At 35.4% G+C, this 24625-nt stretch overlaps 1 protein-coding gene and 1 long non-coding RNA gene across 9 annotated transcripts; one reads left to right on the top strand and one right to left on the bottom strand.

Moving 5' to 3' along the window:
• Window positions 1-38: 38 nt before the first annotated feature.
• On the bottom strand, window positions 39-10603 carry LOC110697825 (GTP 3',8-cyclase, mitochondrial-like). Of its 8 annotated transcripts, none has more exons than XM_021875222.1 (9): window positions 10379-10602; window positions 10128-10190; window positions 9201-9821; window positions 8951-9118; window positions 8654-8845; window positions 3397-3465; window positions 3102-3219; window positions 1410-1415; window positions 39-1333 (listed from the first exon to the last, which is right to left on the bottom strand). In XM_021875222.1, the coding sequence occupies exons 1-7, from the start codon at window positions 10421-10423 to the stop codon at window positions 3136-3138; spliced, it is 1242 nt and encodes a 413-aa protein (XP_021730914.1). In that variant the 5' UTR covers window positions 10424-10602; the 3' UTR covers window positions 39-1333; window positions 1410-1415; window positions 3102-3135. The 8 variants fall into 8 exon arrangements, 6 of the variants coding, with proteins under 6 accessions (XP_021730914.1, XP_021730915.1, XP_021730916.1 ...); XM_021875223.1 differs by having other exon boundaries at window positions 39-1330; XM_021875224.1 differs by lacking the exon at window positions 1410-1415.
• A 203-nt stretch (window positions 10604-10806) lies between these two features.
• On the top strand, window positions 10807-13382 carry LOC110697827. Its single transcript, XR_002506580.1, has 3 exons — window positions 10807-10930; window positions 12729-12801; window positions 12899-13382. It is a non-coding gene; the product is annotated as an uncharacterized LOC110697827 (long non-coding RNA).
• The last annotated feature ends 11243 nt before the right edge of the window (window positions 13383-24625 follow it).

Below are 24625 nucleotides of genomic sequence, written 5' to 3'. Positions count from 1 at the left end.
TATTTAGTACAATAAATTCTATAAACTAATCAAGTAACTTCAAATAAATTATCATCCTACATTAAGAAATTATTGCAAGAGATACAGTACAATGTAATACAACTCAATCATTTAAGTAATTAACATAAATATATACCAACTTTATCAAAAGTAAGCTAAAAAAATACAAAGTGGCGTGGTGCAGTATTACACCATTAAAGTACCTTGAAGCTGAATTCACCAGAAAGCAATGAAAGCAAGAATCACCATTGCAGAATTCAGTACAACAGATAGTTTTGAAGTGAAAGCAGAGGATTCCGGTATCATGGATGATGTAGGGGACATGGAGGAAGGCAGTGATGAATCAGGATTAGGGGTAGAGAGGGAGTCAGGATTAGGGGGGCTTGGACTTGAAGGAATGATCGGAAGTGAAGATTCCGATGAAGGCGGGTTCGAGGCAGAGGTTGGTGTAGTAGGAAACAGAGGAGTAATATCAGGTGATAATGCAGGGGAAACAGAAGAAAGAGGAGAGTATGGTAGTACACTTGGTTCAGCTGCTATAGTTGACAGCTTAAATGTTGTAGTTTTATGTGTTCTGTAAGCATTGCAGCATGTTATGTAAAAGATGGTGAGATTTAGAAGTATTTTGGGTAGGTTTAAGGAGGCCATTAAATGTTAAAAGGGAACTGAATGCTGCTAAGAATGTGATAGAGTTAGAGAGAGAAAGAAGAGAGAGAAAATGTGGTTACATAAAGAGATGGATTAATGATATAATTTGAAGGGGTTTAAATGATTTGGTGAATAAACTGAATGCTAGGTTGGGTGGTGGAGTAAGTGGGATCTATAGTGAGATTACAGCTTGGCATGTTTCACTAAGGGACAAGTTAGATATATGTACCTTTTTTTCCTGGTACACATGTTAGTGAGGTGTATTCCGCTTTGGAAATTTCTTCTTTTCGTCCCGATTATCTAATTTTATAGTCACAAACGACTGTAGACGATATTACAGACTTTATACGGTAAATGATATCTGCTAATTTCTAGTGCAACATTGCAGATTTGCTGTATGTTAACCTGTATGGTTGATGAAATTTCATATGTAGCAATTTAATTTGCTGAAAATAAGAAAGTGAAATACAGGGGATACAACAAATTTATTATTTGATACTGAGAATTGTGTTGTTTGTAATTACAATTCCAAACTCGTTCTTATGAACCACGAGTCTGCTGCTATGTTATGTTAAGGTATTGGGTATACAAAATAAAAGGTCTTGCGACAGTGAAGCTTTTCACATTTCAGATATGTGAACCAAATGCATGATGTTCCAGTCTCCAGCCTGGTGCCATGATCCTGCTACACATCATAACCAAAGTATAGGATGAGCAGATCAACTTGTACTTGAGAAAGAATGGTCATTGTTCACTTATACCTGATTCTGCAAGAATAACAATCATCAAGGGAAAATTAAGGGTCAAATGACTAAAAATATAACCAAAAAGTTCAATAATAATGGCGCACAATTGACATATCAATTGAGGGAGGAAGATTGATCAATCCCATAAAGACCAATAGGCAAGGAGCATTAATAGAATCAAGAAATTACTTCATACAAAATGCAGTTTAAATTCCAACAACAAAAGTGAAAAACTTTACATAATTGTTTAAATTTAAAATCTATCCAAGGCAAATCATTACATCTGTAATTTTCATGTATTGTTTTCTATTGATGCCTGTATGTCATACACCCTATATACGTGAACATGCACCTTTTAAAAGGTACTCCTTTAACAATTACCTTATCAAATTCATATTATTATGAACGTATAGTGAAGGAACTCTAGTATGTTTAATTACTGACTGAAAAGAAACTCTATAACCCTCAACCTATGTTATTCGGACTTGGTTAAACCCTAAACCCTCAACCATCCAACAAAAATTTCAATGAAATGTAAAATGGTTGCAAGGCAGACTTTAGTCAGGAAAGGAGGAAAAAAAAAAAAAAAAACTATAAGAATATCAACCAGAGCTCCTAGAACAAATGAAACATGAAGTGAATTCTACAATATCAATCCATCGTAGCACTACAAGTGAATTTACTTTCACATAAACATTCCACAAAAAAAGGAGCATATAACAGTAGATTTCTGGTTAAAGTAATAAAGCTCCTACTTATTTTAGATTCTTCACCATCGTGTTGTTTCAACTTCATATGCCAGGGAAAATAACAATCCCCTCATAAATTGCAGTGAATGATGATTTCCAGCTAATTTGGCTTCTAATTCTCATTTTGGTAGAGAGCGAGAGACAGACAGCAGATAACCATATTAATTTTCTTACACAAAAGCAAACTGCAGCGAAAAAATTTATAGCTCCCTACACGTCCTTCAGCATGAAAAACTATTTTTTGAGCAGTAAAAGAATCATTACCAACTTTCATATATCATACGAAATATGACTATGTTAACTTGTTAAGTAGGCAAGCTTTAGATAACAAAAACTTAGGAAAAAAAATAACAAAAACAAATAATGAATAATAAATAAATAAAATTGCTGCTCTAAGCATACACCAACTAAGATATCAGCAAGCAGTAACTTGACAACTTGTCTGTAGACCATGCCCGCAAATTGCAGTGCAAAAATAACTCTATTAATCTATATTATAAATTAAACTAAATGTGTTGGGTTATCATCATCTAGCCCTAATCTACTTTGCTGTCAGTAAAAGAGTAAACTAACATATTTATTGCTGATTATATACATTTAAGAAGAAGTTTGGTACTTTGGCATGTCACGCTAAATGCATTAAGTTGAGCATGACTTATCTTTCATGAAAAAGATATGCTATGAGAAATTAAAGCTGGCAGAAGATTTAAAATCCAGAATCAGAGTAAAACAAAATGTGGCTTATGATTGCCAAGTATAAATTTCAGCTTTAACATCTATTGTAGATATTGATACATCAATAAGTCTAACTAAGACCTGTCACAAGAAAAGTGATATATCTATCAATATCATTTATCAAAAGTTTAATAATCAGATTTTTCCTGTAAAACCTATGTTACCTAACAAGGGAAATCATGAAGTACGAAACAAACAAGATCTTCAGGTTTTTGCAAGGTACCTGAGGGTTCTGAATGAAGATACACCACCAAGCCTTAGCCACCAATACGTATCATCGGTCTATTAGCCGTATTTGCAAGGTCAAACATTCCTGCATGAGCAGCTTTTTTCCTTTTCACCTACATCAGAATAACACATAATTTCTTATAAATATATAAATTCTTCTATAAGACAACTTTTCCAGAAGCAGAGGGTGCAACTTGCTTCAGTCACCTAACTTCTTACCAGAAGTATGACTAATTGACTATAGGAGTCACATGCATCAGAAAGAGAGGAGCTGAGATATTAGAACATACCGCTCTTCCAATTATTTCCATGAGCTCATTGTCATCAGCACCACTGCGGATAGGGTCTCTTAAGCTCACCTGCACTAAAAAAAATCATTAATGATTGCAATTAAGCCTATATATAGAGTGGACAAGGAAAATCAAAGCACGTCAAAGACTAGAAAATTAGAACATGCAAGTTATGACTTTGATGATGAACCTTTGCTCCAAAAGCACTTTGACCAATTGCCCAATACTTACCAATCTCAATCTTATGAACATATTCAACAGGTAAAAAAAGCCTAGGAATTTGGGGTTGCTTAAGTAATACGTTATGTTTTCGTAAGCCGGCCTGCAGACTTAGATGATTCCAATATTCATATAAGTAGCACCATGGTCCTTTTTCTTGAAGTGACAGGTGTAATTGCTTACTCCCTCAGTCCCACGTTTGTTCAGACACTTCTCATTGCATAGAGTTTTAGGCGATATGTTGTGATAAGACAGTAAACTCAGCTTTTTGCTAAAAGGAACCATTTCTGCCCAGGTAACCAAAGAGATGGTTGATAACCATAGAAAGAGGCATATCAAAGCGGCTGACCAACACCCAAGTAAGAAGTTACCAATGCTTATGAAGTTATGAGAGAGCTTAAAAGTATATTTTATCAAAGTTTTCAATCAAAAGGTTCTAGATCTCAATGACATTGGTAAACAATGATTGGTATGAACTTTTCTTGTCAACAAAGGAACACCAAGTTCTGTTTTTCAATACTAGAGCCTCGACTGTCCCATAGGCCATAGGTCTTGTAGTCTGATCTTGGTAATCCCTCTCTTTCCTCACTTCTCTCTTTTCCATCTCATCTGTATAATTATTTTTAATTGGTCTTCTTAATGGTGTCATTAAATCTATTAGGTTCACACTCCCCCCCCCCCTCCAATAAAATAAACTAATTTAGAGACAGAAGAATCAGAATAGATATTTATTTCCCTGTAGAGCTGTAAGAATACGAATCCCATCCACTAATTTTCTTTATCCTCTACAAGGTATTACACTATATATAACAACCGTTTGCATAGTTTGTCATCGTAGCCTAATTTCGAAAGCCAATTTAAAGTCTGTTATTTTCCTTTAATTAAGACAGTGATCAACTGTTGCGCGCCCATATTAATTAGATCCACTTATTGGGATGTAAAAAGTAATGATCTAAGCCTCTAATCCCCTGAAGTGACATAAGTTCATATTCATCTAAGTAACATTAGATAGGTTCAACATTGAACAAGTTAGATGAACTCTAGTTTTAAAAATTAATTACAATCATTATCACATATATAATAATCCTTTTGTTCCCAAACTATGTCCTATTTCACTCAAATTTCTTATCCTTAATTAGTAGCTTTGTTTCTTATTTGGGTGGGGTCCACTAACTAGTGACTTTTTTTTTTTTAATTATATATTTAATATTTTAATCAACAAAATCCCACTATATATTCTCTCACTTCCCCTTAAAATTATTAATTATTCCAACTAATGAATTTTTTTTTTTTTTTTTCATAAAAATTTAATCAACAACACTTACTACAATTCCTCTCCTAGAAATGGGGTTTAAATTTAGGAACGAAGACCAACTAGACTGTAATAATTTAATAATCAGAATATTAGATTAGCACTTCTAAGAATAAAAGTAGCAGGTACCACCAAGACGAATTGGAATAATAGTAGACTAGCAGATTATGCATCCCTTACAAACTTACAACGATTTTTTTTTTTTTAAAATATTTTTTATTATCATTGGTGTGATAAGTTTTTTATTTTTTTATTTTTATAAATTCCTACTCCAAAGCATAAAACATAAATCCACTATTTTAAAAAATCCATAAGAATATACATTTATTTGATAATTTGGGGCTTTTTATTTGGTGTCAGCAAATAGTTACACAGTACTTGAATTCTAAGCGCTTTTTCTGATCAATGGCTCAAAATTTTTAGGTCAAGGAGCCTACAGGGAGGGCCAATGGGGTATATCGTAATTAGTGATACTAATAGTTTTAGGCATGCATGGAATTAAATCTCAGCCACATCGCGATGGCATTGTAATGGTTCTCTTAGCTTACCAATTACCATTGACTGTGATATAAGGCCACAACAAGCGCAAACCATTCCACGACCATTATTGTGATCACAACTGCAACAAAGATTTGAAACCATGTTTTTAGGTGTGGTCAATACTTTTTTACAAATAAAATCCCACAGGCTGGTAAAGGGTGGGAGATTAAGATAATTACAAGCAGAATGCACATCTTCTAGGAAAAAAAGGCACATTAACTATTTGAAAAAAGCATTTGAGGCCTGGCTATGGGCCTGCATTTATGATAGTATGTTGGGTTGTTAGGGGATTTCCTCTTGAGACCTTAACTTCACCTTGTCTGAATTCTGAAATATAGATTCTGCGTTAGACATGTTTCTACTTCCTCCGTTTTTTTTAAACTTGCAACATTTCTCCAGTGTACACTATTCACACACTCTACTTCACTGCAATTTATACTTTCAGAAAACATGGGATCTTGTTGGATTCGTCTGAATGTTGTACTTTAATAAAATTTAATTTTAATAAATTTTTTAAAAATGCATAATTAAAGATATCGACGATTGAAGTTATGCATTGGCAAGTGTGAAAAACAGAAAATTTACAAGTAAAAAACAGCAAAGGAAGTATATACTTAAGTTCCCAAATTAGATCAATGGGAGGGTCAAGAGTTAAGTCCTATTATTTTACCTTGTTGAAGTCTTCATAAGTAGTCAGGAATGCCCCTTAGGTTAAGTATACTAGGACTTCTTTATCCGTAATGGACCATGGATCATCTGAGTAATTTTATAGTCATGAGGAAGCTCAACTTTGTTAAGAAAAAAAATTGATGTAAAACATACAGAAATTTGGTGACCTAAAGTTAAGTAGTTTAGGGATAACTACTTAGATTACTTTGGCCTTGTTTGGTAAAGAGCTTTTTGGAAAGCTTTTAGCTTATTGAGCACTATTAGAGGTTTGACCGTTTTAAAAAGCTAATTTGAATGTTTGGTAAAGAGCTTATTAAAAGAGCTTTTTGGACTCAAAAAACTCTTTTAGAAAAAGCTCTTTAAAAGAGCTTTTTGAAATTAGCTTATTGAATAACTAGCTTTTTGGATATTAAATACACTGAAACAACTAATAATAAACAGCTATTTACCAAACAGTTTTACACGATCAGCTAGCTAGTCAAATCAGCTAGTCGAACCAGTTAATACAATCAAGCAATCAACTATATTAATCAGCTAATAGCTAATTACCATACAGAGTCTTTGGCAAATTATTTTGGCCTTTAATGTTACCTCACAGATTGATACCAGATAGTTAAGGCAAATCAATAGAAGAATGAAGGCTAGAATAGAGTTGGATGGTTTTATTCTTCAGAAGATTTGTAGCATTCATCAAATTTATGAAGTAGAAGAGGACTACAACAGGGGGAGCAAGCCGTTCTTTAGTTACTCCTTCTGTTTTTTAAAAGTCCATCAGATTGACAGACATGTAGTTTTAGGAAGTTGTGAATGGAGTAAAATATTGTGCAAGTAGAATTATTGGGAAATAATAAAATGATAGAAAAGAGATATTTGGGTAATCGTTTATTGGGAATTATTGGGAAATAATAAAATGATAGAAAAGAAATGTCGATGTGAGAGGAGGAAAATAATAAAAACTAAAAAATAAAAAAGTAGGATTGGGGACCATGTGAGGAGAGTGGTAATATAAACAATAAATGAAGATGTGCAAAAATAGAAGTGATGCACTTAAAAAAAAAAACGGAGGGATTAGTTAAGTGGAGAAATTAATATAAAAGCTTAGTTTAAAATGAGCTCTCCACTTCTCCTCCTACCAATTTTTTTACAATGAGATTGTAAATTGCCCAAAGCTTGACGGATTAGAGTAAAGCTTGATCGTTTGAGCCAACAAAAAATTCTTAGAAAGGCCTTGCCATATTAATGATTTATTAAAATATGGAGCCCAAGAAGTCCCTAGATCTATATAGTTTCATGGTGGTTCCTTTTTCCCAATTTCTTTGTGGATGTGACAAGAAAATATGCTTCAATAGCTTCAAGCTTACAACTTTACACCTTACACCGATCAATTGCACACTTGTATTTTACAAGATCTTGCCAAAAGTTCTTCCTAATACAATGGACAAGTTTCTTCCTGACAAAATTTTCTCAAAAAGATTAGCTTTTGCGAAGAGTAGACTTATATCTGGTGCTGAACACGATGGTAGAAGTTCTTCACAAGGGAAGAAATTTTAGAATTCATTCTATATTTTCATGTTATAAGAAGGCTTAAGTGGGGTATTGAAATTACAGGATAAAGTTATTGACAGAAAACTCTTTCTTATTTTTAGGTAGAGGAGGTGTAATAGTGGTCTTTCCACCTTGACTTTTCCAGAGTTGGTAGATGGTCATCCTAGGAGATGGGTTATGACTGATGAGGCTCAAGACAAGGAGATACCTACCTTCTCTATTTGTTTACTTCAGCCTTCTGATCTTGAAAATCATGATTCTATGTGAGACAAAACGAGGTTCATTAATGGCTTGGGAGGAGCCACCCCCCCCCCCTCCTCTCTTCCTCTCTCTTTCTCTGGCCAGTGACGTAGGTTTATTTCAGTCAGGCTACTTAATATATTCAAATAAAAGACATTATCAAGAGAAACATAATTTTGGTCCATTAAACTCCAAAGTGAAAAGTGGATCTTTCACCCCCATCATAATAGGAATTATTTTTAAGCTAGTGCAAACAAAAAATTGCTCGCTAAGTTCAGTCATTAACTCAAAGTTGCCCAATGCACTTCAACAAGACCCCTTTATAATTCCACAGAACAAATGCCTTCATAAAGACAAGTCGGCCATGACATTGGATAAGGAATATATCTTGAAGTATGATGCAAAAAATTGACAAAGATAGGTAAAAGGTACTTTTGCTAGTTAGATGAAAGAGCATACAAATGGATGGAGACACTAAACGGCAGAACAAATGCCTTCAAAAAGACATGTTAACCATGTCGTTGTAAAAGGAACATGCCTTGAAGTAGTTGCAAAAAAAAATAACAAAGGAAGGTAAAAGGTACTTTTGCAGTTTTGCTAGTTTCAGGAAAGCGTATACAAATGAAGGGAGACACTAAACGCCAATGAAGTGGCAGAATATAACCCGTGGCAGAATATAACCCACGATGAATTTTCAGGAAAAAAAAATAACAAAATGATGGAGCCAATTACCTCTGCAGACCCAAAGAGGCAAACTTTCAGGTTCCCATCAGCTAAAAGTCGCAACCGATTGCAGCCAGCACAAAAATGCTCAGTCATTGATGTGATGAAGGAAACAGTTCCACGATGTCCCTCAACCCGAAAATTCTTTGCTGTGTCTGTTGGATCATCATTTAGTCTCTTCAAGTCAGAAAATTTATTGACCTGTAATTTACGAGTAACCAATGAAACATAGAGGAGATGAGGATTTAAAGAGTATGAATCATAAACGCTCTTCAAAATAGGCAAAATTGCATACGATAGACATACCACTCTATCCATGATCTCATAATAAGACACGAGTTTCTTGACATTCCAAACATTTCCGTCAAATGGCATGAACTCGATGAATCTAATATTAATAGGCTTCTCACGTGTTAATTCAATAAAATCACAAATCTCATCGTCATTAAACCCGCGCATGACAACACAGTTCACCTGAAAAAGCAATAGTGAAGAATGAACAAACATAAAATAAAGAGGTAGGGATAATATTCATATTTAAAGATGAAAAATATACCTTAACTGGATCATAACCAAGGTTAACAGCAGTATTGATTGACTCAATAACCTTTTCATGCCCTCTCCTCCGAGTCATGAATTCAAATTTTGCAGGCACTAATGTATCTAAGCTAATATTCACTGCATTAAGGCCACACATTTTGAGCTTTGGCAGTTTTCTCGCAAGCGTAAGTCCATTGGTTGTAATGGCCAGTGTTTTCAATCCCTTCAATTCAGACAGTTGCAAGCAAATATCCTCAATATCTTTCCTAATTGTAGGCTCCCCTCCGGTCAAACGTATCTTATTCACTCCACAATTGACAAATAGACTTGCCAATCGCACTATTTCATCTTTCGAGAGTAGTTCAGGGCCAGGAGTGAGCTCCACCCCATCAGCTGGCATGCAGTATTGACATCTAAGGTTGCAACGTTCAGAGACGGAAATTCGCAAATACGTATGCAGCCTCCCAAATGAATCAACCAACATGTCAGAAACTGAATTTACTTTTGTATCATTTTCAACCATCTTAGTGCAAGATGTTGAATATGTATCAAAGACGGAACCACGATTATAACTGTCGACCAAACCTCGAGAAGCACCGTTAAAGGCCATAAAATAAGACCCATTTCCATGATCAAACTGGTCAAAAACATCAATAGAGAAATATTCATTACAACCCCCAATGTGACAATATCTTAACACATATTTCAATTTCCATAACCAATTTTCAAGTATCCTGATGGGCCCATTTGGTAAATAGTAATAATTGCGACAGTGGGAATGAATTTGTACGTAAATATGTAAGAAAAAAATAAACATGTGCCTATTACCATGGCAATACTAAACCCGAGAAAAAATGCGAGTGTTTGACAAGGTAACGGTTTAGAAAGCAGAAAAGTCTGAAGAATACAATATAAAAAAGTAAACATATATATAGAAAATTACCACATTTTGACATAAATTGAGTCGTCTGTAGCTGAGCAAAGCTTTTGGTAAGTAGCGCCACATCTTCAACTCAAACAAAAAAATGGCGTCTTTCAATAATTCAACTCTATAACAGGAACAAAGTGATCAGTCCACCTTAGATGAACCCTAAATTGACTATACTAGCAATTAAATCAACGATAAATTGATATTCAATGATTAAAATAATCAATTAATTGATGTTCAATGATTGAATAAAAAGAGCATGTTACCTGAGAAAGTGGTTGAATGGAGGAGAGAAAGCTGAGAAGGTGCATCAATGGAGAATTTAGAGCAGGCTTCAATGGAGGAGAGAGAAAAAGTGGGGGTTTTAGGTGGAGGTGGAGGTGGAGTCCGATTGCGTAAAACTGTGAAAGAGGAAAGAAATGTCGATGACTCAATTGCTAGATGAGTAGATTGAGATTCTAATGTAGCTGGTGACTGGCATTTTAGGGAATTTGATGGCTTATTGTATTTGTACACCTTTAGTCTTTTGGACTTTATTGCTATTATTTTAGCCTCAAATACTTCTCACTCTCTCTCTTTTCTCCTTTCTCCTTTCCCTGTCCTTTCTCTCCTGTCGCTCCGTTCTTTGTCCTCTCTCCCTCATTTCTATGCTCTGTCTTTACCTATACGCTTCATCTTCGTCTGTGGAGTTTGAGTTGGAAACTTGGTAATTATCTAATTATCATTCTCGGTGGTGCCAAGTTGTTGGATTCATTCGTTCAAGGAGTGGTTGTCCTCGTGAAAATTTGAAGCAAAAGGGCGGTGAATCATTTTTGTGGGTAAGTCGAAACTTTAGGATAGCGCTGATATAGAATTGGTTTGTTTGTTTGTTAGACGCTATTGTATTTAACCTCGAAATTTTAGGGTTAGGGCAATTAAGAAGGAGATTGAATTGGGGGTTAATTTTGTTGGTTTCCATTGACAATTGATTTCGACTTTTGGTTTATTTGAAAATGCAAGTTTGTTTATTGGATTTTTGTTAAGTGTGCATTTCGACTTTTGAATACTGAGTTTGTTAGGGTTTTATAATGCCGATGAGTTAAGGGTTTAAAATTGGGTTATTGGCTAGCTTGAAAAATTTGTTCTTTTAAATGAATTTGTGGTTTTAGAAGGTGATTATGAATGTGGCAATTTTAACTGTTCAAATTTAAAAAATGTGATTATGAGTGTGGCTATTTTAATTGTTCAAATTTAAATTGAATTTGTGGTTTACGTTTTGAACCCACTTATGCTTAGGGCCATGAATGTTGGGTTGTTGGGTGTGCTAGCCAGCTAAAATCACATTTCATATTGTTGTTTGATTTGATTGGGTTTATATATTAACTGGAATATAGGAGTTGGTCCTGAGTTTCAATTGTTTACAGTATATGGTTTGATCTTGCAATCTTCACAATTGATTTCCATTCAGAATATCTGAATCTTGATATTTTATGGAGTATTACTCCCATTATACATATTTTACCATTCATCCATGTGCTAGTGCTATATTGCTAGCATACCTACTACTTGTATAATACTACAATCTTGCCTTAATTACAGAATAACATCTAAATCTGCAGATAATAATACCTTTGGATATGAAATGGGTTGGTGGAGGGAGGGGTTTGTATATGTTAGATATTCTTTAATCACATTCTGAAGTTTTTGATACACTGACTTCTATTGGTAAAAATATTGGTTTATCTTGGTACACTACTATGGTAAATTGATAATGGACCCCTTAATGAAAATGACATAGTCATACCATCAAATTGCCTAATTGAGCAAGTTTCTTGCATAATAAAGTTATTGTTGCTTAATGAACATAGCCAAAAGTTGATATTGTGCTTAGATTAATCTCAGATTTGTTTACAATTGATACTTTTCTGACTGACGGATACATATAGCTCTTGGACCCCATTGATCAGTGATTCTAACAAGATGTGCAAAGAAATATAGTTTTTTTGTGATCCTTTTATAGTAATTAATTTTGATGTGGTGGTTAATCGGTGTGTGGTCGTGGTTAATCCTTAAGAGTCACCAGGTTAGTGCTAAGCAATAGCATATTCAGTCCATCTTTGACACAAATAACAAATAAATGAATAAATACTAGAGCTAGAGAGAGGTTGGGATCATTTGGGGAGAATAAGCTATAAAGCCTGTAATGTGCACAGGGGTTGGAAGTATGAGTGTGATAGAACTTCCATTGCATACTGTTTGATTAGATTTATAATGGTTCTGCACATGTGTTGACATTGAGCTATATGGAAATGGTCGTTTAATTCCCTTTAATATTCAGTTGCATAGTAGTTGATTTTTTTTTTTTTTTTTTTTTTTTTTTATTGTAGCAAGGATTGAATTGGTTTTGTACATGCCTTTGGTTTATATTGAAATGCTGGTGTTGATAAATGCTTTTGCACATGCTGAGTTGCTGGGTGTTGCTGATTAAGATAATGTTATTATGTATCTATAAAGTTATTATTCAGAATGATGCATGGGTGCCAATTATGGTTGTAATGATGCATCTGATGTTGGGTGAATTGTAGTTCTGTTAATTTATCTTCAAATAAAAATGTCTTTACTTTGTCTTTGAAATAGGGTTTGTTAAAAACAGAAGAAGACGATGAGGAATAAGTTTGTAGTTTGGAATTTTTCTTGGAAACGGATGGGGGTGAGTGTTCCTATGGAGTTCAACTATTAAAATTGTGGATATTTTCTTTAATATGTAAGCTGACAATGGTTATTTGTTTTGTTATGGTACTTGGTAGTCATGTTCAAAGTCTAGAACGTCGGAAGGGGATGCTGGTAATTCAAAAGGTGTTGCTGTTAAGGCGAAGTCCAATCTCAAAAGAGGCAAACAGAAACAAATTGCATTGGAGCCTATTATTGAAGCTACGCTTCTGGTTTTGGTTCTACGCAATCGGAGTACGAGGAAGATGCATCCAGTGGCGGAGCCAGGATTTTCAAATTGGGGGGACGGATTATGGATATAATATAATTTGACAAAAATCTTAACAAAAAAAAAAAAAAAAAACTCAAACACACAAATTGGTTAATACTTAATTTTAAAATTTCAAAATACAAAAAATACTTAGTCATACAATTCAAAATGATGAAAAAAAATTACATAAATATTAAGTTAAAATTACACTTGCATCCTTCGAGTCTTCATATTTTGAAAGCGATCAATAATTTTTTCATCAGAAACTTGTAAGAAGACATCCTTCTTAATAAAAGTAACTAAATAATCATTTATAAGTTGATCACCCATGTTACTACGTTTATGTCAATACGAGTATGTCATATTTAAAGCCAACGGAAAGCAAGCTAAACCAATAAACTAGAATTGTTGAAAGCTGACCAAAGAATATGGCAAAAAAAAGATTTTCTTTTCTAATTTACTTAATAAGATAAAAGGAAAAATTACCAATCTAGCTTAATTATCAAACAAAACTATTAACCAAACTAAGCCTGAGGGTAAAACGCCATCCAGGTTAGCGTTTTACCCCTGGCAAATTTTTTTTAAAAACATTTCAGTTATGGGTAAAAGGCTACATACCGTAGATGGCGTTTTTACCCCTAACTGAAATGTAAAAAAAAAAAATCCAAAGGGTAAAACGCCAACGTGGAGGGCGTTTTGTCTTCTTCATAAAATGCCAACCACGCTGGAGTTTTTGCATATGGGTAAAACGCCAACCACACTGGAGTTTTTGCATCGGGTAAAAACTGCTACTTCACTTCAGTTTATTTCATTGTTCTTCAGTCAGGGGTAAAACGCCATCCAGGGTAGCACTTTATCCCTAACTAAAATGTTTTAAAAATAAATTTGTCAAAGGGTAAAACGCTACCCTACATGGCGTTTTACCCTCAAGCTCAGTTTGGTATATAGTTTTACCACGCGTCTAATATGGAGTATAGTTTCTTAATGAAACTTCCTTTGGTAATTTTTCCTAAGATAAAAGCATTAAAAAAGTAGACCACCATCCATAAAAAAGTCGAGAAAATCAACTCCCCAAATAAAAAACTAATCCATCACATTTTCCAATCCCACAAAAACAGATAAACTCTCACTTTCTCTCTCCTCCTCACTCTCTTTCTATTTCTTTATCTCTCTTCCCCTAACGTCTTGAATGGCGGCATCAACAACATCAACAATCATAGAAGAAACTCAATTAAAAAACCAGACATTTTACTCAACTTACTTGGGGGTTAGTTTTGCAGTGTTCTTGTCATTCTTACCAAGTAATGCAATTTTTTTTTTTTTTTTTTTTAAAAAAATTGGGGGGATAGTTGTCCCCCCATGTCACTTAATTGGCTCCGCCAGTGCAATCATCTAGCTCAGAGTCCATTGACACTCTGATAAAGGATTACTTGAAGCAGAAGAGTAAGAAAAGGAAGTTGGCTGCAGCCCTTAAAGGCCAATCGAGAAAGAAGATCCCTAAAACTGAAGGGTAAAAAGTCCTTTCTAGAGGGGAAATGTTGAAGCATCATTATGACAATGTTGGGAAGGTATTCAGACTTTACTCCTACATGGTGTGGGCTTGTAATTTGTGTCTATTTACTTGATCAGTTTTTTTGCAATGGGTTATAGTATAGATCAGAGTACATGTTCTGCCCTGATCAGAATTTGTGTGTACATGGTGTGGACATGTTCAGATTCATATATGTGGCTATCAAATTGATTAAATTCATAGTAATATTTTTGAATAATACTTCTGATGAGATTATACTCTTACAAATTAGTACAAATATACTTATTTATGGATTTGTTGAGAATGATTCTTTTCTATATACTTTTATGGCTATATAGACATCTTATGTTTGAAATTTGAGAAGTTCCGGCCTGATATAATGATAATGCCCTTATAGGCTGAGAGATTGGTTGAATTCTTATTATGTCCAGTATTATTAGTTCCTGAACAAAGAAATTGTCATCAGAAACCATGAATGTCTTGCTGTGATTTCATGAATGTTGTATTGACATGTGTTTGTTGAATTTTTCAGCCCCCGAACATTGTTTGTAGAGTCGAATCATTTGGTGACGATGTTCAAAATTTTGATGAGGACATAAAGAAGTTGGTCAGAAAGATGGGGTTTGGTAGTTTGTTGAGTCTGAATATGAAGAACATTTCTCACCAATCTGTTACTGGTTGATGACCCGAGTGCAAGGAGATGGCACAATAGTGTTTGGGGATGTTAGAGTATTGTCGTTGGGTCCTAAACAAGTGTCTTCAATTCTTGGTATACTAATGGGAGCAAAGAAAGTGCCTGATGGTGTAGACATGGAGGATGTAAATGTAACACCCTAGAAATTGCTTTCCTTAAAAATACCTATTTAGCCCTTTTAAAATACGAAATAGGAAAATCTAAGATATTACTGCCACCGTGAAAACGGCTAAGGCAAATATCAAAGACACACACAGCGGAAGACTATCTTTAAAACCATTTAAAAACAAGTCAACTTAAAAAGTCAAACCAAACGAAAAGTAAAGTCAAATAAAGTCAAACGAAGTCAACCTACAACTTGGAACCATTGTAGGCCCTTAAAACCAAACAATATTAAAAATCTTCGTATTAGCCTCATGAGCAGAATAAAATAAATAATATTCAAAGCAAATAAAACACATCATATTCCTATAAGAACTAAGCATGATTCGCTCTTCACTCATGCCCATCATAAATATGCTTCTTCACCTGAAAAGCTTCTCTTGACTTGTCCCCACTACTCGCCATAAAAAAATGGGCCGTCGTAGGGCCAAGGTAAAGACAAGGCCAAACAAACATACAAACACACAATCAGCAATGCTAAGTACATAAGCGTAACAAAAACACACTAACATGCTTTCATCCTAACATCACACAACTTACCGTGTAGCACCTGTTACAAACATAAAAAACATTTAACACCTGACCAGACAAATACCAATGTTCATTTAATTTTGATTACACATCAAACGGGTTTCAAACCAAATCCCTACCTCAAATAAATTGAGGTAAACTACACCGGGAGCTAACCGGGTAGGCAAATGTCACATGAAGTGACTGGGCGTCCTGCGCATAAGATAAATAAAAAGGAAAATACAACGTCTTGTACTCCCAGTAGAAGTCATGGTTAAATATAAAACCCCATAACTCCCCCTATATGTTCATATTTAAGGTATATACGTTCCAAGAGTTTTGGTGTGTAATCTCTTTCACTTTACGTTATTTACATATTATTACACTTGGTGATGACTCTCAAACCACGGTACAATCAAACATAATAAATCATTCAAGCAATCAAACATACCAATTTAATTCTTGAATAATTAGTATCCACATAAATTTAATAGTTGAACCCTTTTTAATCTACCTCGGTGTCAAAGACACCTTAAACGCATAATGCGCTGCAAATCCTATCCCTCGGTGTTAGAAACACCTTAAGTGCACTTAAGCACCGCAATATAATTTATTCCTGTGTACTAAGACACTTGATAGTTCAATTTTCATGCTTAAAGCATCAATAAAAATTATATGAACCATAATTAAATTCCCTTTTCATATTCCAAACCAAATTAAACATTTAGTTTAATAGAACATGCCCTCTAACAAGCCAATAATAAAAGTGTGGTTCATAATCAACATGCCAACATAATTAATTCCAATCACCAATTCTCCATAAATAATTCACATATCACAAATCATTCACCAATCATCAATCCAATCAACAAATTCCACCCAACACCTATCATGATACTATTTGGAATTAATTAAACAAAGCCTAGCATGCTTTTACATATTCAAATAACTATTAAGTACGCGAACGTACCTTGAATATGATCTCAAAATCGCCACGACTAAATAAAATCACTCACTTGAAAGTCTCCTACAAACCAAAATTACAAAGAAGTATTAATACCTCTTCCACACAAATTTCCAGCAATATATACACTCTTCAACTCACTCATAACCCCTCTAAAATAACCTGAAATTTAATTAAAAAACCCTCACTTTTATTCCCAATTAATGGGTAATTAAAAATCCTTTCAAGAAACATAATTATAGCTTATATATAGAAATTCCAGCATTATTAAAACTTATAAACTTGCTGTAATTTATTTTAAAAACACCTATTTCAATAATTTAAATCACCCACAAACAATTCCCATCAATATACATCAATTTAGAAGGATTTTCAATTTGGGGCTTTTTAATTAAAAATCAAATCTGAAAATTTATATACAAAATACTTATTATTTAACATCATAAAATCATCACAAAACCCAAAAACAATAATTAGATTAAGGCTAGATTGAATTAAAAATCAAAGAACAATAATAATAATTTTTTTAAACATGGCGCACGAACCACCATGGCTGGGCGGCTGCCGCGCGCCCGCCTGGTGGCCGTCACTGCTGGTGTGCTCCGGTGGTGGTGGCTGCCGTCCGGTGGTGGCGCCGACCGTGTGTGGTGGTGTGTGGGTGGTGATTGAAAATAAAATAAAATAAAATAAAGGAGAAGGGGAAAAATTAAGGGGAAAAGAAAATAAGAGGAGAGAGAAAGTTTACCTTTGGGTGCACTCCACCTTAGGCATGTGATGGGTATTTATACCCCCCTCTCAATATCCCTCCTTCTTAAAATTCCTTTACTACCCTTAATGATCCCTTTCCTAGTCAAACTCGTATTTTGACTTTCCTTAAATACTATTGACTTTAAAATTATCTTTTTATAAAATAATATGCCCCAATATTTCCAAATCATAAAATAAAATATTTTCAAGATTATTAAATAATTAAAAATAAACTTTTAATTAAAATAATTATTTTTAAATTAATAAAAATCATAAATAATTCATTTCGAATTATTTAAATACTTTAAGAAATACTTATTTAAATTAAAATACGTATAAAAATACGGGGTATTACAGTAAAACAAGCACATAAGGTGGAGAGGATCATAGAAAGGTATGGTGTTGGGTCGAACAAGGACAAAATTTCTTTGGCTGAAGCTGCAAAGGTCCTTTGTCCACTTGATAGTAATGAGGAACTAATAAAGCTTGAGTCGGAGGAGGACGAGGAGGAATTTATGACCGCGTTTTTGTTAGTGGCACTTGGGAAAGTGATTTGTACCGCCACTAATTCATCCCACCTGGTTGTGTCTTTGATGCCTGCCTTGACTGTTACGTGTGAAGTAGCTGAGTATGATTGGTGTACGTTTACAATGGCCTGGCTGAAGAATACCGCAACACGATTTAAAAGGTGGTTTGACAAATTTAGGTTCAGGTCAGGATGTGGTGGCAGTATTATGTTTGTTCTATTAATTCTTCTACCTTGTCTATCACTGTGTTCTTAGTTTGTCAGTGTACTCACTCATTGTACCTCATTTAATACTTTAATATGATGTTTGCAGATATTTTACCTAGATCATTTGGAATGCATACTTGTGAAGTGGGGTGTGGTTCCTAGGCTCCTGGTGTGGGATACAGAGGAAGTGAAGGCTGCTGTTGCAGACGATAGGCTGTCCAAAGATGCTGATGAATACATCCGACTTTTGGTAAAGAAGTAAAAAATTATTGAGAAAACATAATAGTTATATTATTCTGCTTTCATAAATTAAAGGATCTGTTTTTGTTTTATGTAGCCCATTGATGTTGCATATTGTGAGCCTCATCCTCTTGTTGAAAGGGTGGGAGGTGAAGTTAACACAATAGTTGATGCTGTTGTGGAGTAGGTATCTTCATTTCAGGTTTATTGGAATATGTCTGATTTCAACAATGAGTTTGGATTGTTGACTTGTACTGACTTGTAAGAAATAAGTTAAAATGTAGCAATGAATTTTGATTGTTGTGTTTTGAGTTTTGTGAAAGAAGTTGTTTGAATTTGTGAATGACCCCTTGTTGGTGTGTGTTGGGTGTTAGATCTTGTAATGCTGGGTTTGTTGAAAATATATATTTGATATTATACTGTGCATATGATAATATATGCTGGGTTTTTCAAAATATAAAATTGATAATATATTCTGCATTTGGTATTATAGGTTTTGACTAACTTGACCCCCAAGCTGGAATCCCTTGTTGAGAGAATTGTGAGGAAAGCCCTGGGTACTGGGTCACAGATGACTAAGGTGGGAGGAAGAACACCGCGGAACGACGGTCACAACATTGGTAAAGGTGTGAAGGTGGTGGAAGGTTCGAAGGAGGTGGATCAGGACACACCAGAGACTAGAGCGAATAAAGTATGTGAAGAGAATCCCCATCAAAATGTGAGTCTAGGATAACCTGAATTCCACAATGTATCTGGTGGTGATGGCTTAAATGATGAAAATGTATCTGGTGGTGATGGGTTGGGGAAAGAACAACCTAACCATTTTGGACGGTTAACACCCTTTGATAAGCGTTTAGTCAATTACGTCCGTGGATGGAAGGATCAAAAGGGAGTAAGTGAGAAAAGTCAACAATAGTTTCTAATATTAGTTTAGGTGACGAATTGAGTGTTTTACTTGTTTATTTGTTTATTTGTATGTAGCCCCGGACCATCTCTGATTTAGTGTGATGGCATGGATGCAACACTATAGTTACAGGCTGGTTGGAGGGAGATCTAGGCTCAAGGATCAATATGTTCGCATGGCTTCTGGTTTGTACAGCAAAACTTGGTGTGAAGTAGAATTTGCGAACCGTAGCAAACATACTCTTTTGGACCCAACATATGCAGTAAAGGGTTATCAATTGTAATAGTTGTATTTTCTGATTTTTCTGTGATGTTCTTTATATTTACTTAAATTTAAAATGCTGGTAATGTATATTACTACAGAAGCGACTGATGCTAAAAAGCAAGGACTACTTAGCACTGGCCAAGAAGTTTGGAAAGGCGGTGCTTTTATTCAATTTTGACCATGTTCGCACGGTTAGTGTAAAGAAGCCTTTTTTTCTCCGGTAATAAATTAGGTTTTCAATTTACATTTCTAACATTTACTTTATGTGCATGGTTTTCGAAGGTATTCATGCCCGTGCTAGAAGTGACTGAAAAGGATGAGTATTGGTGGTGTCTTGCAGTGGATCTCAAGGCTAAGAATTTATGGATGATTAATTCGCTGAACAAAGAACCCTTCGATAAACACTCGGAAGTCGTAGTTGAATTGGTAAAGATGTGTTTTTTTTTCATAGTTGGTCAATTGGTAATGATGATTCTCTCTTTCATTTATGTTGGGACTATAGTAATAGAATGACGGTTGGTTATACAGATTAAAGGACTGGATGTCCTCTTTAAGTTATGTGATAAAAAATGGGAGTTGAGCGAGTTGTGCAACCGGAGTAGGAGAGTGGTCGAGTTTCAGCAAACTGATACATAAGTATCAATTGAATTTTATATGCTAGGGGTACGGTAAATCCTTTTTTTTAGTGGGGCAAATGTGATGTCTGATTCATCTTTTTTTTTAACCATTGGTTGCATTTAAACAGTTTCTCGTGTGGAGTTCTAATGCTTGGGTGCATCAAACACTGTGCGCGTAGCTTTGACTTTGCATTCTCCGTGGTAGGACAATTATTTATCTAATCAGTGGTTGCTATCGGAGTGGTTTTTGAGTAAATACTAACACTATTGTGGATTTTGGAATGCCAGGATAAGAACCTTAGGGTAAACCTGTTCTTGCAAGATGCGTAAAATGATTTCAATGATTTGAAGGACAAACTAGAGGACATCTTGCCAAAAGAGCGGAGGGGCAGTCGGAGGATGAACTCGCAAGTTAGTATGTAATGGTAATCCTATAGTCTGAATTAACATTGGCTTGAGATATTTTGTGTAAATCTGTAGGTGATCTTAGGAGTGTATATGTCTGTTGGGTGCTTGTTTTTGGCTTGCATGAACTTGAACTTTGTAGTGTTATTTTGGATCATGTTGGATTCCATATGCAGTCCACTTGATGAAAAGTTTGGTCCTTGTTGGGTCTTGTTTAGATGTCTTAAATTCTCAATGTTTCCTTTGAAGTTTTTTATATGGTCTTTGAAGTGTTTTAGAGAAATGGGTACGAGTGCGGCAGCGTCTTTGAGTTTAGAAATTTCAAAGTTTGGCGCGCTGCGTAGGTGAATTGTTGCATTTAAGGTATTTAGATTTCTCATGGAATGTAGATCTGCAACTGCTTCCTTAGTCAATTTTGTGATGATGTAATCTATAAACCTTGATTTTAAAGTATTGCTCCAATTTGAGAGAGTTGCCAAAAGAACTGGGTAGACTAGTTAAGCTTAGGCTCTTGAATGTAGAGGAATGTAAGAATATGAAGTAAATGCCTAAGAGCATAGGTAAGTTGTCTTGCCTTTATTGGCTAAGTGATCTTATGGTGGGTGGAGGAGGGAGTAGTTCAAGTTGGAAACATTGGTTTGATAGCCTGGAAGACCTAAAGGCTCTTAATAAACTCGAAAGTAGTCTTAACATTCACATTTGGTGGCCGAAAAAGGAAAGGAATATAGTTAAGGAAGATGATGATATGAGAGACGGATTTTATTTGAGGAATAAAGAACCTTTCTTCAAAATATAGTAAAGCTTAATCTTTATGTTTGAAATGCATTCAACTTAGTAGATTAGCAAAACTGGATTACATAGAAGTAGACGATCATGATCCTTCGTGGGTAAATTCCAATACAATGATGCCAGTGTCTTTATGCGAAATAAGCTACAGTTCAACTAGTTCGCATAGAAATACAAATGTTCACATAGAAATAACAATAAGCTTAACAAGATTACAATCATAGTTAAAGTTCACATTACTAGCTTAAAAATAACGATAACAACAACAGAAATTTAATTGCTAATTATGTTTAAAGCAAACCTAACGCTTAAACATTCAAAGGACCATGGTTATGAGTTGTTGATAACCTTTCAACGAACCTACCATTCGTCATCACTGTCATCATCATCATCACTGCCAATAGTGGTCCACCCGTCCGCCGACGAGTCACCTTGTTTGTTCTTATACAATTGCTTTGCATACTCTAATCTTTGGACATAGTTGGGTGGGTAGTCACTATACTCGAATGGCTTAGCAATGACTAGATTCAGATTAGCCATGTCGTCCCACCCATTTTCAGCAAGCATTTTGCTTCTAAAATACATCCTTTGCTCGAGATCGCTGGCTATCATCTCAATTGGATCTTCATGACTAAAATTGAGCCGTTCAAAAGTTATCTCGTACTTCTTTTTTTTTTCCTGTAAAAATTCACTTTCTACCTAGCGTAACGAGCCCCCATTTCTCACCATTTGGGCAATGGTATTTCAATGCATTGTCCGCCATCTCATACCACTCCTTAAGGTGGTGAAACAATTCAAAGAAACTTTTCAAATACTCACAATAATACGGGAAGTTTTAACATTCATTGATTATTTTCCTCAAATTCCTCAATTTGAAACTAACACAAATTTTAGCAACATCCAATAGATACCACATGAAACAATAAGCCTCTTTGCGAAAGTGTGTTGGCTTATCGATACTAAAAATTGTCAAGAAAGGGTAGTCCGGGTGAAAGTCAGTACCTTTGACGGGATTGACTACACCGATCTTGCAATAGTGGCTAGTTGATGGTTCATCATGTTACGTTTGCTACGTATTGGCATGTGGTGATTTCGAATAACATCATTGAGATTGTGGAGACCATTCCGATTCATCCTCCCTACGAAACGCAAAAGCCTCTTTCTCTTCTTCTCCTCTCGGCTGTTGGCTGCACAAAAATAGGTGAATCAAAAACCACTTTAGTACAAGCATTAAAACATTAACAACATTAACCTTTTAAGAAGATATTCTCACCTTTGTTCCCCATTGCTACTCCAGTAGAAACTACAAGTACTGCTATTGAGGTTTGTTTTACAACCACTGACTGTATAAATAAGCAAGCTACCTCAGATACTTATTTTATAAATGCACTCTAACCAACCCATGTACTTTGTATTTAAAATAAGTTTGTCAAAAAGGTTAAGGCTGGTGCATGGAGTAACCATTTTAATATTTCCTTCATCCAAAAGCTAGTGTAGCTAGGTCTGATTGCATTTAGCCAAACACTCCTGTGTGAGTTCACCTTTTTCCTAGTTAAGTTGTCCTTTGATGAAACTGGAAATTCCAGTTAGATGTTAAATATTTCCAGCTGTCTCATTTGTTATTCCAGTCTCTTGCTACGAATTGGCAATCTAGCTTTTAAGGGATTTGATATGTGAATGTCATTTTCCCCTATTCTCAATTCAAATTTTTATAAAAAATGCTGAGGAATTATTGTAGCTCTCTCTGTAAACTAGTTCTTAGGAAATGAGTACCAATTCTCCTTATTTTGTCAGTCCAAATTCTTTTTTGTCTTGTCACATCCTAGAAGTTGTGTGTCAGTAATAGGTTTTACTTGTTCAGTTGAACTAAACATTAGGTCAGTTGAATCTGCAAGGCAAAAGATATTTTAAGATCTTGTTGTACTTTTGTTCAATTCCAATGCACTTTTATTAACTCTAGGAGGAAGAGGGAGTTGGAAGGTCCATGCCTTAATTTAAGTTCATCTTCCTTTACTTTCTACCTCTTCCTCTTTCTATCTTTATCTTCTTAAAAAACAAAAAAACTCCTTAAACTAAAAAAATGTCAGCCCACCGTGAATTAACTCCACCACCACCACCACCCAGCCCACCAGTGTTTTACTTCCTCCCCTTCATCGCCACTTTAGATCGTGAGATTGATTTCAATAACACCCCATACTATGCCAATCCTTTGGACTACTGCCACATGTGTGACCCTTACCTATTTAGGGTAAAAATACCCAGTCCACGTGGACCAATCGTATGCTGACACGTGTCAGCCTCAGAGGGGTTCTGAGAGAACCAATCCTCTTGTGACACATGGCACCCTAACCCTTGAAAGGGGTACTGATCCCCTCACACTATAAATAGAGGAGAATCCTCATTTATTGCATATTCATCCATACACACACAAAACCCGATCAATATTAATTGCAGAACTCTCTCGGAATCCGAGAGAAAAACCTTTACATTCCGCACTTTTATACATCCGGATACGTTCTAACTTGATTGTCGGAGGCGGAACTCCACCCAACCGGAGTTTTCCGTGGTTTTACAGGTACAGACGGTCGACGCACATTCTTGGAATTGTAACTCTCCCGAGGGACTCCAAAAACCCCGAAACAATTGGCGCCGTCTGTGGTGAGAGTACTTCTAAGATGGCTTCACAACAGTCTGTACCGCCTGCTGATGAGAACCGGCCTTTGGCCGGATTAGAGGTCCACACGGACCAAGATAGTAGTGACGACCTTGAGGTCGACACCTATGTGGCCCCAGACGGGTCATTTAGAACAAGACGCACCCGTTCTAAGGAAACAAGGGAACGGGGCGAAGACAAAGCTAGTCCAAGCAACCTAACCGTCCAGCCGGCTGGGCGACCCCAGGCGGCGGAGGGTGCTGCTCCCGTCACTAGAGACGAACTCATGAAATTCATGACGAGCTTCAAAGGGGAGATCAAGGACCTGATAAACAAGTCAACTG

Source organism: Chenopodium quinoa, unplaced genomic scaffold (genome assembly GCF_001683475.1).
Source record: "Chenopodium quinoa cultivar QQ74 unplaced genomic scaffold, ASM168347v1, whole genome shotgun sequence".
Classification (NCBI taxonomy): domain Eukaryota; kingdom Viridiplantae; phylum Streptophyta; class Magnoliopsida; order Caryophyllales; family Amaranthaceae; genus Chenopodium; species Chenopodium quinoa.
Note: the sequence above shows the minus strand (reverse complement) of the source record. Positions and strands in the feature narration are given on the sequence as shown.

Coding starts and splice junctions, on each gene's coding strand:
- LOC110697825 (XM_021875222.1), bottom strand. CDS start 10,423: ATGCACCTTCTCAGCTTTCTCTCCTCCATTCAACCACTTTCTCAG. Junction 10,191..10,378: donor CCATTCAACCACTTTCTCAG/GTAACATGCTCT, acceptor TTTGAGTTGAAG/ATGTGGCGCTACTTACCAAA. Junction 9,119..9,200: donor TTGGTTATGATCCAGTTAAG/GTATATTTTTCA, acceptor TTGCTTTTTCAG/GTGAACTGTGTTGTCATGCG.